General features: G+C 35.7%; 2 protein-coding genes across 6 annotated transcripts; both read left to right on the forward strand.

The window, feature by feature from the left end:
* The first annotated feature begins 1129 nt into the window (after positions 1-1129).
* Positions 1130-10149, forward strand: LOC120272077 (nucleolar protein 10-like). Its single transcript, XM_039278817.1, is given in 18 exon segments — positions 1130-1464; positions 1466-1502; positions 1906-2004; positions 2125-2162; positions 2164-2217; positions 2769-2869; positions 3148-3238; positions 3445-3503; positions 3641-3761; positions 3840-3908; positions 5675-5730; positions 5803-5908; positions 7095-7265; positions 7363-7521; positions 8757-8849; positions 8936-9118; positions 9198-9412; positions 9532-10149. Coding segments are annotated over 18 exon segments (2109 nt in total). The 5' UTR covers positions 1130-1371; the 3' UTR covers positions 9896-10149.
* Positions 10150-10738: 589 nt separating this feature from the next.
* Positions 10739-15421, forward strand: LOC120272258 (protein ROOT PRIMORDIUM DEFECTIVE 1-like). Of its 5 annotated transcripts, none has more exons than XM_039279021.1 (2): positions 10739-12507; positions 15030-15421. In XM_039279021.1, exon 1 carries the CDS (start codon positions 10817-10819, stop codon positions 12110-12112), a length of 1296 nt encoding a protein of 431 aa, XP_039134955.1. In that variant the 5' UTR covers positions 10739-10816; the 3' UTR covers positions 12113-12507; positions 15030-15421. The 5 variants fall into 5 exon arrangements, with proteins under 5 accessions (XP_039134955.1, XP_039134954.1, XP_039134956.1 ...); XM_039279020.1 differs by having other exon boundaries at positions 15043-15421; XM_039279022.1 differs by having other exon boundaries at positions 15048-15421.
* Positions 15422-17239: the final 1818 nt, after the last annotated feature.

Raw genomic sequence — 17239 nt, forward strand, 5'->3', positions numbered from 1 at the left:
TTATCATTATCATTTCAAATGTTCTAAAATGTTAATGTAAAATAATAATTATTCTTAATCTATGTAATAAGAACTGATGATGTTTTAGGAGTTTGAACAACTATCATAATATAATTTTGGTAATTTAAATATCTTTTTTTTTCCTTAGCTCATGGCTCTCTTGTGGTTAGGTTCGAATGGGGCAAACTCACTTCTTTTCAGGAAGCCTACTCTTAAGTCTAAGGAGGGCAAGTTCTAGTATATGTGCAATAGGAAATATTTTTAAATTTATAAAAAAATATAAAAGATAATAAAAATTAGAAAAATATAAATTCTAGAACAAGGGAGTGAAAGTTATAGAACTATATGAAAAGAATTTTTTTTTCGAGAGTGGATAAATTATTATTTACACTATTCACTATTTCTGATGAGTGATTATAACCCTTCCAATCTCTTGCATATAACTTATGTATTTTACTGTTAGGGTTATACCCTCAATAGACTTTTCACAAATATTTTTTTAATTTTTTTATATTATATACACACACTAATTTATAAAAGACCAAGAAGTCAAATAGTAAACTATTTGCAAAAAAAAAATAACCTAATTTAAAAAATCAAAAGCCGACCAATAAAATTTTATAAAAAAAAATTATAACTTTTTAGAGTAAATATACTAATTTGCAAAAGCTAAGGGGGCTAAACAATAGTTTTTTGGAAAAAAAAACCCATATAAATCAATTTATAAAATATTACAAAACCAAACAATAAATTTTCACAAATATTATTTTTTTCTAAAAATATAATCCTTTTAGATTATTTACATCAATTTGGTAAAAAAAAAATATTTTAAAAAAAATAATATGTAAAAAAATTATAAATTTTTTTTAGATTATGTATATAAATAAATATCAATTTGTAAAAAACAAATAATAATATTGCAAAAAAAGGGAAAAGGTGGGGGCGTGGGCCATGGCCTCCTCTATCAAATTTATTTATTTATTTTTTTTAATTATATGAATAAACATTTTTAAATTATTTCAAAATATTAAATTTCAGTTTAAAATATAAGCCGTCAGATGTGTTTAACAAGAGCAAATCTCAGCCGCTCAATGGTGACAAAACCCCACACTAATGAAAACTAGAACTCTTCTAAAACCCTCGTCTTTGCTCGCTCCTCGTCTCCTTCTCCGCCTTCTCGCCGTCGTCGTCGCCGATATCGCTCCGGCGTGTGCCCGTTGACAAGTCTCTCCGCCCTTGCCATCATACGACCAGAATCTCTACCTCTTGAATTCGATTTCTTTATTTGAAGTTTAGCTTTGAATTAGAAGTAGAAGTTTAGATTTCTGCTGATTTTTTTTTGGTGGCAAAAGCTCTAGTGCTCCGTCGTCCATGGCGAGCTGTGGTGGGAAGATCAACTCCACCTCCATTAATTGTGTGAAACTCTACTCCATCTCTGGCCACCGTTCTCCGGCCTCATGGCTCACTCCCCAAAAAGCTCAAATCCCTTCGCAAAGACCAAGGTGTTCATATAATATTTGAAATTCTTATGTTTTTATTGGTTAGATAACTAGTAGAGTTGGCATACTTAGTCAGTATTAGGGCTATAATCAAGTAAATGACAGGGCCTTTTGCAGCTTTTCATGAAGATTGGATTGATAAACATCGAATCCTTGATTCTTGATTTTTCTTGATAGGATTTTCTACGTTGTTTTACTGACATTTAGTTCAAACGTTCTTGATCTTTTCTAGTGCAGCATAAGAATAGAATGAATTCATACTATTGTTTTCTTTTGAAAGATTCAATAATGTCCCACTAATATTCTAATATTGTCTTCCTTTAATTATCAGATAGTTTAGTGTAGTTTTTGTGCTATCCTGTTTAATGGTGAAAATTCCCTTTATCAATTCTTAAATTAATGCTAGGTTATCTTCAAAGGGTCGATTTGATCCAAGATTTGAGGTTTGAGATTGCCACAACCAAAATTAAGGTGACTCTTGATGGAGATTATGTTGTTGCATCAGGTAATTTTTTGAGTTTTAAATCTTTATCTCAATGTTTACTAGTTGATGCTGGCATCACTGATTAATGTGTTAAGTTGCATAATTTATACAAAATGGTGTGTTTTGAACATTGACATTTAGGTATATACCCTCCACAAGTTAAAGTCTATGAATTGAGGGGAACTGTCGTTAAAGTTTGAAAGACACCTAGTTTCAGAAATTATTGATTTTCAGGTACGTCCATTATAAATTTCCATGTCATGGACTCCTGCGCATTAGAAGAAGTTTGGCATGTTCTATGCCTAATAATCTTCATGTTCGAAGCTATTGAAATGCTTAATTCTCAAAATTGAGTGCATGTTCACTTCAAACACCGAGTCGCATGAGTATTTGGTTTCTGACTTGACAACACTTCTTTGTAATGACCTAAAGAATCCTTTTTCTGAGGGGAACTTTCTTTCTATGGTTTATTTGAGGAAAAAGGACCTTTTTGGGATGGCTTTGTTTGAAAATAAACTTTCTATTATGGTATCTCGGAGGTGTGTTTTCATAAATATCTTGAAAATTTGAACTAAAACTTTCTTTCATATCTTACATTTTGAAAGGGGTGACTTCTTCCCTGGTATTGCATTTTCTGCCATTGTTATCTGGTTTTTGGGACATGCCTACTAGATTTATTCCTGCGCTTGGAAAATATTTCTTTAAGAGAAGTTAACATTGTGCATTGGAGCCAACTTCTGAATGTTTTTTTTAGAGTATTGATGATGTAAAAATTTCCTCTATAGGTGCTGTCTGATGATTATTCCAAGATTGCTTTTCTATGCGCTGATCACTCTGTATGCCTACATGCTAAATATGGAAGCCACTACAACTTACGAATTCCAAGGTTGGTTTCTTCTAGATTGATTATTCCAGTGTAGTGCTTTGTATGCTTTCTGGTATCTTAAAGATAAGCATATATGTTCATCACAGTGGATTAATTGGCAATTTTCATCAAACAAACAGATAATCACATCCTGTATTCTTTCCTTGTAAAGCTAACACCTAGCATTACATATTTATAACCTTTCTAAAATTTCACTACAAAATCAGATCACCAATGCATAATATATAACAACAATCCTAGATCTGTGGACAGAAAATTGATTGTTTCTATTTTGCCAGGATGGGAAGGGATATTGCATATGACTGTTGGTCCTGTGACTTGCTTTGTGCGGCTTCCTCTCCTGATCTGTATAGAATCAATTTGGAACAGGTTTGCTCAAGACTTTACTTTTCGTTGATGCAAGTAATTGACAATTAGTCATTACTATCAAGTACACATTCTTAATATTGAACTGTGAAAATAATTTTCTGACCAATCTTTTAGTTGTTAATCAAATTGGATTTTAGAATTTCCTCAGTTCATTTAATTTGTTATTACTTTCTTTCTTAGGTTTTATTTTGTTTTTGGGTTGGCAGGGACGTTTTCTATCATCACTCAGCACTCAATCACCTGCTATAAATGTGGTTTCAAGAAGGTTGTTAAATATATTTTTGATTGTTTCCTAGTGAATATCTTCTTTTTTTTTCTTGGGCTACAACTTGGAATCTTGGATTCATTTAGTGAGTCGTTATATGAAAACTGATGAATAATTTTCTCCTTTTATTAATGTAGTGCATTGCATGGTCTTGTTGCTTGTGGTGGTGAAGATGGATCTGTGGAATGTTTTGATATGAGAAAGAAAACTTCTATTGGACGGATTAGTGCTGCTGCTCATTCTAGTGATCTTGACCAGGTAATGCTTCAACCTCTTGTTGTTGGTCTTTTCAATATTTGGGCTTATACTAGTGGATTATTTATTTTTCTTTAGCAGGAGGTTACTTCACTGCAGTTTGAGGATATTCATGGTTACCAGATGGCTGTTGGGAGTAGCACTGGAAAGGTATGATAATATCAATTTACTCTATAATTTATTTTATTTTGTAAATTTTCTTCTTGAAAGATGCTTCCCCTTTTCAAATGATATGCTGTGTGGTTTAAATCTATTTTCACAATCTCTGATAGACATTTTACGCATGTCTTTTTGAAGTTGTTGTTTTAGAGAGTTACAAGTAATTTGTCACCTAATAATCTTCTTCATTTGCTACATAATTATATAATATATATTTTTATTTAAAGGGTTTCTCTTGCCATTAGAAACATGCACTTTATGGATGGTCATCAATGCATTTAATCATTGGAATGACACCGTATATGTTTTCTGGTGTGTAAGTTTCTTCTTTCCTTTCGCTATTTTCATCCCATATTTCTTGAATCTTGAGCAACTAGGTCTGTTAGCTGATATACCTGGAAATTCTTTATTTGGCAGGAGTAATTACCTCCTTTCTCTCATTACTTCTAATTAGCAGTTAGACATCTATTATATATATTTCACAACATCCTAAACCTCCATATGTCTCAGTTGCAACCTCATCAAAAAGAAATAATGGCTGATTATAGGCTTATTTCTTAAGATGTGTGGTTTCTTCATGGTTTCACAACACTTGCAAATTTATTATATTTTTATTCTTGAATTTGGATCAGTGAAGTTCAATATTCCTTGTTAGCTTGAGACATAATTTGGAAGAGACTACATAGGGAGTGTAGGAGGCATGCCATTTGTGGATGACATGAAGCATCATTATAGAGAAAGGGTTTATAGTTCATAGAATTAGCTCTTTATTACCAAACAAAGATTAGTTGACCTTTCCTTTTCTTTAACTGACTCAATTCAAATTTAAAATCCCAACAGTGGACTTGGCTCAGGTTCTACTCATTTAGAATTTTGCAGGGTCACCTTTTTGGGTTGGCTCTTGTAATGTTCTCTAGGATCAAGCTCCAACTGATCACTGCAGGCATCAAATTAGAAACAAGTCTATTATCCCATTTACACTAATTATGATGATGATAAGTTGATAACTATGCTTATTCATAGAAAACAGTTGGTATACAAATTAAATGGCAATATTTAAATGTTAAAGCAACCTGTTTAATATGTCTATATTTATAATTTTAGAATAATAAAAGAGTTGAATTTGCTTTACTTATTGAGACCATTTCTGTAGGTATTTTTGAAAGTTTGGGACATGTTGATATGTTCCTGTTCTGACTAGTTTCTTAACCATGCACAAGAAGTTTGGGAGATGGTGTATTATGCTTCTATTTTGATATTTGGAGTGAATATAATGTCTAATATTGGCTTAAAATTTAAGGAAACCTCAGAATATCTGCAAATGGTAGGCAATAAGTTATATGCATTTCATTTCTTCCTGCTTCCATGTTTTGGATGCTAGCACCCCAAGGCATTATTCTAGGGTTTTCATCTTTTATCTTTCAACTGATGGCATTTTCTGTGCTAGCGGATAAAAGCTATATTACATGAGTGTTTCTAGTGGTCTAAGATTTATATGAACAATGCTTATACAAAGTTACATTGTGAGCAAGTTGCAATATTAGTCTTAAAAAATTTTGTGTGAAGTGCTGATAGAAGTTATAAAAAAATTTTTCAATGTGGACAAGTTTTGGATTGCATCCACTTTACATTGCCTCACCATCCCACTCCCCAAAAATTTTATCTTTATGTACTTAAAATTACCTTTTGTATTCATTTGTGATGATTGCCTATATTATTACATGCTCAAAATTGTCTTACTTCGAGATCTTATGCAGGTATTAATATATGACCTGCGTATGTCTGATCCTGTTCGGATCAAGGATCACATGTAAGTATTTGTTCCATATTTAATAATGTAAATGCTCAGATGGATTATTAGGGGCGAGAGCATGAGAGCATGATGCTTAAATTCTGCATTGGATATTAAGTGGCATCAAACGCTTAATTCTGCAGAACCAAAAATGATCACTACAGATTGCCATGTTATCAGGATTTGGGATCCTGAAACGGTTGAGTGGTTTATTCTTGTTTAAAGTAACTCTTATGTGAATTTTTTTGGGTGGTGGTATCTAAGTTGGACACTACGTGCCTGCTCCTCGCCTGATTGAAAAGAAAGCCTGTCTTGAAAAGTTTGAGAGAACCAGGGCCATCTCATACCATTGTCCATTTTATTTGTGTGAATTTTTTTCTTATGGCCATTGCTTCTTGTGGTTTGCATTCTATTTCCTGATATGCCAAATCTCTCATTTACATAGATCGAATGAATGCTAGATGATGCTTTATTGCTTAGATGATATGTGAGGAGGTGCTTACTTGCCCACTGGATGGTGGGGTTGCCTATTGCCTTTTTGTTGGATTCAAATGTAACAGTTTACGATGTTGAATTACTAGGAAAGCGCATAACATTCATGACCATTGTGAAAGGGTGATACATGAGCTATGCTGTTGTGAAAAAGACAGGTTCAGCAACACTTAGCAAAATTAGATTGACTTCTGCATCTTCTCTGGTTAGAAATGTTTACTTGGAAAAATGTATGAACTTCTGCTAAGTAATGTGAAATTGGATGTCCTTTAGTTCCAGTTCTGTTTAATATATGATTATAAGAACTATTAAGTCTATAACCACTCTCATCTGCTGTTAATGTGGGCAACTTGGTGTGAGCGTTGGATGTTTGATCTACAAAGGGTACATTTGAAACTAAGTCATGTTTAGTTCTTAGCATTTTTTACTTCAGCTAAGCTGGTTTGACTTACACCCACTAAGCTTTAATCTTGTGTGGCATGAAAGGTTTTTAAATTTGGATAAATTTTGGTTCCCACCTAGGATGCCCGGTTTTTCTTTCAATTGTTTTGGATCATATTGTTCTTTTAATCATTCCAGTGCGCTCATGATTTCTTTAGTTGACTATTATGTGTCGTCTTTGTTTATGCCATGTAATTCTGTAATTTACAATTTTTAAAATCTGTTGGAGTGATCCTCTATAATTCCCATCCGATCTCTTGCTTGGAGTTGGAGTTTAATTCTCTCTGAACATTCTTTTTGGTTTATGCCCCATAGTTCACTGATTTTTTTCTTTATTTAAATCTCTTGTAGATCGTGGTCCTCTTTTACATTTAGTTGTATATGTATTTTCTTGGAAAATACACTAACATAGTAGTAATTTTTGCCATATCTTGTTCTTCACCTTCTTCCAGGGAGATAATATGACCAGCATTGAGCCAAGTACAGGAGCAATCAATGATGTATGTTTGTTCCACGAAAGCGGCTTGCTGTTAGCTGCTTTGGACTGCAGCCAGATACCATCTTATTTCATACCTGCTTTAGGACCTGCCCCCAAGTGGTGCTCCTACCTTGAAAACTTAACGGTTTGTTGTTTTTCCCTAGTAACTATTAATTATGCGCCTCAAGATTACAGTTTTGTCTATGAGAGCACTATTTTATGTTGTTTCTCACTGGATACAGGAAGAAATGGAAGAAGGATCGCAGATGACCATATATGATGACTACAAGTTCTTAACTAAAGAGGATATTGAACGGTTGAATTTGTCACATTTGATAGGAAGCAACCTCTTGAGAGCCTATATGCATGGGTTCTTTATAGACTACAGGCTATATAAAAAGGTTAATCATTGCCTTCTCATTTGAAACTTGGAACTTTATTATTAATGTGTCTGTGTTTTCCCTGGAAATCAATTTATTTTGTCCGCTAAGCTGAAATCATGTTAAGGTTTATTGAGAAAAAGAATCGATCGGGTATAGAGGTTGCCGATAACCCAAGTTGGGTTGTGCCTATTGACCGGGGCAGGGGGCGGAAGAGTCAAGTGTCAGTCAATTGAGACAGCTGGACATGGTTTGACTGACCGGTCATGGGTGGAGCATGGCCTGCTTGACCTGATGTCAGATGGCAGTCAGACTGAGGAGGAGTCGGTAAAGTAGTACGAAAGAAGGGATTTCGTCTATTGTCCATTAGTCATCATACTAGTAAAAATGGAAATAAAAATAGCATTCCTCCCCTTAACATCCATAGGAGTAAATGATTCATCCCAATCCGGATGTTCAGGATTGGTGTTGTCTTGGTTTTGTTTTAGTTATTAACATGAAGGTTAGTCAGTTATGGGAAAAATGATGAGCATATCCTTTTAATTGGCTGACCCTCGACATCATCTGTCTAGAAGTTCGTAGACGATTCTAGCACAAACAAAATTAGTTATGATCGGGAATGCTACCCCACTTGTACTTCAGTTGACAAGTTTGTGGGACTTTTAGTAAACTATGTAACATGGAGAAACTACCTGAAAAGTGAAGCTCGGAACTTTTGCATGTGGTGTGGCATGGATGTCTATGGCAAATTTTAGAAGTGAAGAATGGAGGAAGGACAATCTTCACATAGCAATTGTACATATATGTCGAAGGACCAAGAAGAGCATAACATAGCAATTGTACATATATGTCGAAGGACCAAGAAGAGCATAAAGGGGACACCACCGAGCTACTCAATAAGTATATACGAACAAAGAGGCATAAAATGTAGAACACAACATTTATCCTTATAAAAGATGTCAAAATCACTTGAAGAACACTGCACTTTTAGTTTCCTCCCTTTACCTTAAAAGTACATTACCATTACCACAGGAAAAGTAATTTTCGAGAGAGTAATATAGGACAAATTTATGCCACTGACTGAAGATTTTAAGATCATGTTTCCTCTTCAATTGACTTCATGATTAGATTACTTCTATCTTTCTAGTTCATGACATTCTCCAAGGTATATATTCACTTTTTTATTGTCTGATGATTGGTTTGTTGTTTGACTTAATTCCAAAGTGAACGATTGTGTTTTAATGTTTGATTTGCAGGCTCAAGCATTGGCTGATCCTTTTGCATATGATGCCTACATGGAAAAGAGAAAGCAGGAGAAGATAGAAGCTGAACGTGCTTCTCGTATTACTGTAAGTTTCTACTTTGCGTCATCCTTCTGTGTGTGTGTGTGTTTTTTTTTGCTAATCTTATTGGGTCTTTGGTTTCTCTTTTGCAGATCAAAAAGAAATTACCTAAAGTTAACAGGCTTCTTGCAGCCCGCCTGCTTGAAAATGAAGAAGCCAAAGAAGCTGAACAAGAAAATGTTAGTGAAGATATCACAAAGAAGAAAAAGAAAAACAAAGGGTTAAGCAGTGAGATCTTGCAGGATGAACGTTTTAAGGCAATGTTCGAGGATAAGGTATATTTTCCATCACCTGTGTATGGGGTTTATACCATTCTTGGTCACTTTTATGCTATAACATTTGCGTTCTCTGCAGGACTTTGAAATAGATGAGCGGTCAACTGAGTATCTCTCCCTGCATCCTCTAGCAAAGCAAGCTGTCAAGAAGCACCCATCTTTGATCGAGGAACACTTTGAGCCCATCATGCAGGACAATGAAGAAGGAAGCAGTGATTCTGAAGGTTTGGCAACCTCAGATGATGATCTTAAGAAAGATAAGAATAAAGAAAAGAAGAATTCCAAGCGTGTGAGGTAAGGGGTTCATTATGCAGATTGATACATCATCAATTTATGATCCGAGGTTAACCTCATCTTTCACTGGCAATTTTGTGAGATAAATATATTAACAAAAAAATTCACTGAACTTGCAGGTTGTACGAAGTCAAGGATGAGCGCCATGCTGAAGCATTCGTGAACCAAGTATCCCTTGCGAAAGAGGATGCCGTCTCACTTGGTGAGAGGGTAGCCGCTCTCCAGCAGCACCAATCTTCTACCAAGCATAATGTGGTGAGATTTGGACCTGGTGGTTCTCGGGAAATATCGTTTGTACCAAGGAGAGGCATAAAGATACAAGATGACGATGAGGAGCCTCAAGATGGAAAAAAACGACGGGGCATACATCCGCTCGGCTTGAAGCCAGACAAATCAGAGTTCCTTGCTAGGATAAAGCATGGAGGTGGAGGTAGAGGTAGGGGTAGAGGCCGAGGAAGAGGCAGGGGTAAGGGTCGCCGGTAATATATACTTGAATGAACTTGCCTTTTTCTTCGGTACCTTCTCATCCTACAGTTGTCCAGATTTGCAGCAAGTATTTGCAAATGACAAGATGCCAAAAGATCACAACAGCTAATGCTGCACAAAGTTTTGTTTTTGTTTCTTCATCCCTGTAATTTTATATTTGGGGGGAAATCTGAGTATGTTGTAACAATAGCTTCAATCATTACTTTGTTAGTTTAATTCTACTCGTCTGAAAAGATGGCTGTGTTCTGTCAGAATGCTGATTATCAGGGGCCCGTTTATGATTATAAGAACAAATAAACCAGTATTTAAGGAGCGAGGGTGCATTTTTACTTTTATTCTCTACCCCAGGGACCTATTTATAATTATAAAAATTTTCAGGGGCTTTGAAGGAGCACTGCTGAAGTAATCTTTCTCTCTATATGAGGGACCAATTTATAATTAGAAAATCTTCACGGGCTTGCATATAAATAAACTGCTCAATAACAAATAGTAATGCTATTGTATTGTTTTTGAATTCCTGGTCCAGGTTTTTGCATGTAGCTCCTGACAATTCGTGTAATTAAATCTATCAATGTATACTCCTTAAAATTCATTTTATTTATGTAAGTACTTTTTATTTAATATACATTATTAAAATATATTATAAAGTATATAAATATTAATTTTATTTAGAAGTAATAAAAAAATTGGCTTAAATTTTTTTTAAAAAATTTGTGCATATATATATATATTTTCTAACTCATGAGAGACTTCATTTTATTGAATTGTATACACGTAATTGAATAAATTTTGAGGGATATATAAAAAAAAACCTTTATAATTGTAAAATCTTCAGGGGCTTCTCTACAAATAAACCACAATAAGGAAACGAAGCAATGCTACAGTGAGCACTTCCATCATCCTCTCCAGAGAGCGAGCATGCCGTCGCCGGCGATCCTCCGGCCATGGACGACCGCCATGAACGCCCGCTCCTTCTCTCAATCAACCTCAATTCCGAAGAAGCTCCAGCGCGTCCGCGATCACGCCTTCGACGACCACATGGAGATCCAGAAGAAGGTCCGCCGCGCTCTCAAGCTCCAAGAGTTCATCCTCTCCCACCCCTCCCACTCCCTCCCCGTCTCCCGCCTTGACGCCCTTGCCCGCCGCCACGCCGCCTTCGCCCCCCACGAATCCGGCTCCTTCCTCCTCCGCCACCCCCACGTCTTCCATGTCTTCGAGCACCCCGTCCAGCGCGTCCTCTGGACGCGCCTCACTCCCCGCGCCATCTCCCAGCTCCGATCCGAGTCCTCCGCTCTTGTTTCCGCACTTCCTTCCACCGTTCTCCGCCTCCGCAAGCTTCTCCTCCTCTCCTCCCCTCGCCGCCGCCTCCGGCTCGAGCACGTCCGCCTTTCCCACCGCGATCTCGCCCTCCCGGAAGACTTCGAGTTCTCTGTCGTCCTCGCCAACCCTCAATTCTTTCGCCTTGTTTCTCCTCCCGGGTCCGACGAATCCCGTCTTAAATACATTGAATCCGTCCCCGCCCCCGACGATCCCGACCTCACTGTCTGCGCCATTGAGCGTGCCAGGGAGCTTGAGTACCGCTCGCGCGGCGGCGATGCCGAGGACCTCCGCTTCTCCTTCACAATCAATTTCCCCCCGGGCTTCAAGATCGGAAAGTATTACCGGATTGCCGTCTGGAAGTGGCAGCGGCTGCCTTATTGGTCCCCTTATGAGGACGTCTCTGGTTATGATCTCAGGTCGCTAGAGGCGCAGAAGAGGATGGAGAAGCGAGCGGTGGCAATGATACATGAGTTTCTATCGCTTACTGTGGAGAAGAAGACGACGTTGGAGAGGATCGCTCAGTTCAGAGAGGCAATGGGGCTGCCGAAGAAGCTTAAGGAGTTCTTGTTGCGGCATCAGGGGATTTTCTATGTATCAACGAGAGGGAACCAGGGGAAGCTTCACACTGTGTTCCTGAGGGAGGCTTACAGGAAGGGGGAGTTGATAGAACCTCATGAGTTATATCTTGCAAGAAGAAAGCTTGGAGAGCTGCTGCTGATGAGCCCCAAGAAGGCAAATTTTGACAGGATGTTGACGAGCATGGGGAGAGGGGATGGATTTAGTAGTGGTGGCAATGGTAGGAGAGAGTTATTTGGGGATGACAATGGTGATGCAGATGAAGATGATAAGGGTAGTGAATCTGATTCTGGGGTTGAGTCTGAGTTCGTTGAATGAGGATGTAGAACATTGTGATACATTGGTTGTTGGATGTGTTCTTGGTGTTGTTCTTTATCGAGCATCTTATCCTTTTTTGAAATTGGTTTATTCTGCAGCAGCAAACGCAAATCATAACATTGATTTGAACAAAGCTGATTTATTCATTAGTAAGGCCGAAGTCAATGGAGGTTTTATTGTGATGATTTATGCATCAAAGACTGGTTTGGTGATGATCTTGGGGGGTTGCATTTTGAGAACATGAAAGGAAGCTTGATGAGCATTTGCTTGTTAATGAAGTTGTTGGATTTCGGTGCTAAAGATAGCTTCTTTATGGAGTGTTAAGTTCAAGAGTCCAAATTTTGACAAAAAAGGACTTAATTTCGGAAGCTGGATATGATTCGGTAGGAACACAGGTACTTAGTCTTCATTTGATTTCTTGTTGTGCTTTGGAGACTTATAATTGCCTTCTACTAGTAGGGTAGTAGCTTTTCCCTGTCCCTTAGAATATGCGGTTTGATCTGCTGCTTTGTCTGCAATGTTAATTGTCAAGCTGATGCTTCATTTTTGCTGATTATACCACATTTAATCTAGTCTGTTGACTCTGTTTCTTTATTTTGTATAGTTTACAATCCAACCAATGTGACTAGGTTGTTCACAGTGTTTTGTTTTATTGATCATATTAGTGGTGTATATTACTGAGAAAACACTTGAATCAGAAAATTTGAAGGTACTTCTAGAGCTTCTTAATAGCAAGAGTTTGAATCCTAAACATCAAACAATTTATGCTTTTTCTACTTCTTTCCTCTGGCTTCTAAAGGTATTATTTCTCATCCCCAACAATTAATGCTTTTTCTACTTCTCTTTCTTTTTTCAGTGTTTTTTTTTCATGCTTGAAAAAATTTAGACTTAGTCTATGTCTCCATATTGTCGTGGAGAGTGGAGGTAACTAATACTAGAAATTAATATGGAGAAGATATGAGGCAGATAAAATGCTTGTACATCTCATTATATGTGGCAATTGCTTGATTTTATGCCCATATCTACTTGCAAGCGAAAGGTTTACAAGTGTTTTTGACTGGCCAATACTTTCATAAATTTTCTACACAGGTATGAGACCCTTGAGAGGAAATAGGTTGTAGAAGTTCACATATGGAAACATGAAACTCTCCTAAATGCCTGTTATACTAACAACTGTGATTACTTCTCCCCTGTATCTGGAAATGACTTTTTCCCAACCTAATTCTATTAGCTTTGAATCTGAAGACATGTTACTTCACCTTTTACATTTTTATTATTATAAACCATGAGGATGCACCAGTGAACATTTTTAAGATCTTTCCATAAGGATTAGAGAATTGGGAAACTTTTAAGATAGTACTCATATGATTCTTGTGAATGAGAGTCTCTTATATGGCATTAAATGGTGCTTGTTAATGAACTTCACTTGATATGTTAATGAGCTTTTTGCCTTCTAACCTTTGATGAATGATGATAGCTGTAATGGCATACATTGTGGCCGGTTCAACCAACATCACCTAAATTATCTTGTTTTATTTTGGTTTCTTGAAGAAAGAGTTTTGAAGGACTGAATGTTGTGAGAGTGATTCCTCTCTCCGCAAATGCCATTGGGTGTTCACCGTCTTAGTGCAAGAAAGAACTCCTTTATATACTGTAGAGAAAGAGATTGACACAATATCATTTACATTTTGTTAGTTTTGATTTGCTTTGAATTTAAAGCTTGAAAGCCCTTAGTTTTCTTTCAAATGTACCCAAAAAGATTGCAAGCATACCTAACAGTGTCCTAGTTTTTGCATGCACCTCTTGTTCAGTTGTTATAAGGAAGAATCCAAGTGCTACTCTAGGGCTTTGAGCAATTCTCCTGTTGTATGTGTAATTATTGCTAAAAACAATTTCCACCGCTTGGTAGAAACAAAGTTCAACAATTGATGTTGTTTTGGGAGGGCGATCTTCCATTGAAAAATATTTTATGATAACCTCCACTTACCTGTTGTTTGCTTAAGATCAGTGAAAATTTATTTGAGGTTACCCTTAGGCAGCAAAGTTGCATAGAACTGTAAAACCATATATATATATATATATGGCTTTGGTTGGAGACTGATTTCCTCCTAATCATGAAAATTTCTACTTCTCATTGGAACTTAATGTTACTTAAGATTGGATATATCATGAATTTAGGGCATCGCAGGTGTAGCTCATACATTCAGCATTAATTGGAGTGGTGCACTTTTTCTCAACTGAAAGGTCTCAACTCTAGAATCTATTAGGGTGAAAGTCAGAGAACTATTATAGCAATGAAAACATTCTAGGCCTCTGAATGCCATTGTTCATTTGTTTTATATAGCATTATGATAGTTCAAATTACGGCCCTCTCAAATAGAACCCACATAACTTCTTTGGGGAAAAACCCGAACACACTAGATTGTCCTGAGATGTCTTTAATTAGGATATTCTTGGCATGATATCATGTATAATATTTTTCAGTCCAACTCTCTTTGTACTAAATCTATTTGACTCAATGACATTTACTATGCCGAAAAAAATGGAGAACAGTAGATTTTCCTGAGATAGTTTTAGTTAGAACTTTGGGTAATCTATACATTATAAACTCTTCCGAATTGATATTTTTTAAAGACCTTTTCTTTGCAGTTCTTACTTATCATCAGCTGTTTATCTTAAATGTAGTAATGTTGTTTTGCTCAGATAACAGTTTTTTTTTTTTCCTTTTAAACCAATTGAGATGGCTTTCATTAGAATTTTGGATACTTTAAGCTTGAAATCATCTTGTAGATACCCTTCTGACAAACAAAAGAAATCTATGCATATACACTATTAATCTCTTGTAAGTTGATAATTTTTTATAGTCCTACTCTTTTTTTAGCTCTTACTTGTTATCATCTGTATATCTTAAATGTAGTAATGTTGTTCAGCTCAGATGATATTTGCTACACTGAAACTTCTCCGACATTGTAAGCAAGATACCTCCGCCGTGCCTGTAAGTCGGAAATTATCGGCAATGCAGGTTAGTTATCACTCAAAGTCTTTTCTGCTGACTTGAATAACTTGAAGTCGACCTCTCCGAGCTCTTCATCATCGGTGACCATAACAATGAAGTCAGGTCTTATTACTTTGATTATTAACCGTCTTCTTTGATGAGGAATTTCGCAGGTCCATGGCCTTTCGAGAAAATTTTCTTTTTTTAATTTATGAATCAGTTATATATTGGTTCAAATTATAATTTTGAACAAAATTATCATATTATTTTTACATTTTGAGTTTTATACTAGAAATAAGCTAATTCATATGAAATGCAGGATTATTTTAATCTTAGTCCTTAATATGGATGTACTAATTTCCTTTCCAAAGAAGCACTAGATGAGGTCTTTGCTGCGTTGAATTTTCACAAGCTGCCAAATGGAATTTGGATTAAATTATATATTTTAATTTCGATCAAATAATAATATATAATTATATACAAATGAATAAACTTATAAACCATATTCATTAGATAAAAAAGCCCAAGGGTTACCATGCATATAAAAAAATAAACGCGTGAAAGTACTCATTTTTTAAGCTTACAACAAAGGGAGTACATACAATTATTTATTATTATTATTATTATTATTATTATTATTATTATTATGAAAAATTACTTTTTCCACGTCAAAGTTTCAAAACTTTCCAAATAGCCCTTTTGACTTTTGACATTCCTAGATAATTTTTTTTTTCACTTTTTACCTTTTTGAGCTTTTTTTTATTTTTTTAATTCAACTTTACTCCTGCAAATGGTGAGAAAACTATCCAGTCACATTATTATTTTGAAAAACATATTTTAAACCATTAAATCACCCATCTTTATATCATCTTCTCAAACACTTTTCATAAGTCTTTGAGCATTTTATACCAAATGAAATGTTTCTTCTTAAACTTTTTTTCTCTTTATCTAACCTTTAGTGTATTATAGTTTTTCATTTTCATTTTTTTCCGACCATCCTTGCTATGAGTGCGAGAATCTTTTCCTTGCAAGTGCACACCCTTATTCCCAAGAGAAACCCTCTAAAGAAGGCTGGTGAGTTCCTTAATTGGTGTTTTGGACAATTTTTTATATCATACCCAATTTAATACCATATCAGTGATATTGATACTCAATTTTTTTATCCGTTTTGTGTGGAGAGCTTTCGTGTAGTTGCTAGATTTAAGGGGAAAGGACGTGTATTGTTGTTCACCGTGCTGACCTCTTGAGAATCAGTTCAAGCGGAGATATGTGAGCAATGGGACCTCGAAATTTTTCTTGTAAGGGTGAAGTTTGTCACCTCCGATGTACATAGGACGGCTTGTCCAATAGAATCCGAGGTGGACTTTCAGTACATGTGCCACATGTACCACATGTTCAATTGTGCTACCGTCGACCTCATAGTTGACACTGATGAAAGCCCATTAGCCATTCCTGCTGACACATCTCTCCCATTGTAAATATTGATTCTCTTAATGCATGTAGTTAGTAACTGATGGATAACAAATTTTCCTCTTAGTCACTATGTTTCTGCTTAAAGAGTATTTTCTACATAGTCAGTATGTTTAACGTTTAACCTATTTGCATTTCGTGTATTTGAGTTCTCTCAGGATTACCCAAAGAAAAATCAGTTTATCTTCTAGTTTTTTTCACAGGCCAAAGTGGTTACATAATGGCATGGTAGTCATTTCTCACCATGTGGTGGTTGTCTACAACTCCCAATGTAAGGACATTTGTTGTTCAAAAAATCCCTAATTTACTCTGTTTTTGTTTTTTAACTGTTTGAAGGGCTTAAAAATAAGTGAAGGAAAAAGTAAAATTTTTTTTGGAATAACAAAATTAGGGAGGACCATATGTGCATTACTTAAACTTTCAGTTTCAGGGATTTTTGACGATTACCAGTTATTATTATTATTATTATTATATGCTTGCTTACGTGCATGCAAATCATTGCTAATATTCTAGTCAAGCAGAGAACGTAAGCAATGTTTTGTTTCTTTTTATTTTTATTATTTATAATTTATAAACTATATATTAACTTAAGATTTATCTCCCATATAAAAACCATATGCTTTTAAGTTAACTCTCAAGATTAGAATTTAATCAGACTAGAT

Source organism: Dioscorea cayenensis, chromosome 11 (genome assembly GCF_009730915.1).
Source record: "Dioscorea cayenensis subsp. rotundata cultivar TDr96_F1 chromosome 11, TDr96_F1_v2_PseudoChromosome.rev07_lg8_w22 25.fasta, whole genome shotgun sequence".
Classification (NCBI taxonomy): domain Eukaryota; kingdom Viridiplantae; phylum Streptophyta; class Magnoliopsida; order Dioscoreales; family Dioscoreaceae; genus Dioscorea; species Dioscorea cayenensis.

Excerpts from the sequence above, each read along its gene's own strand:
- LOC120272258 (XM_039279021.1), top strand. The coding sequence starts at position 10,817 with ATGCCGTCGCCGGCGATCCTCCGGCCATGGACGACCGCCATGAACGCC.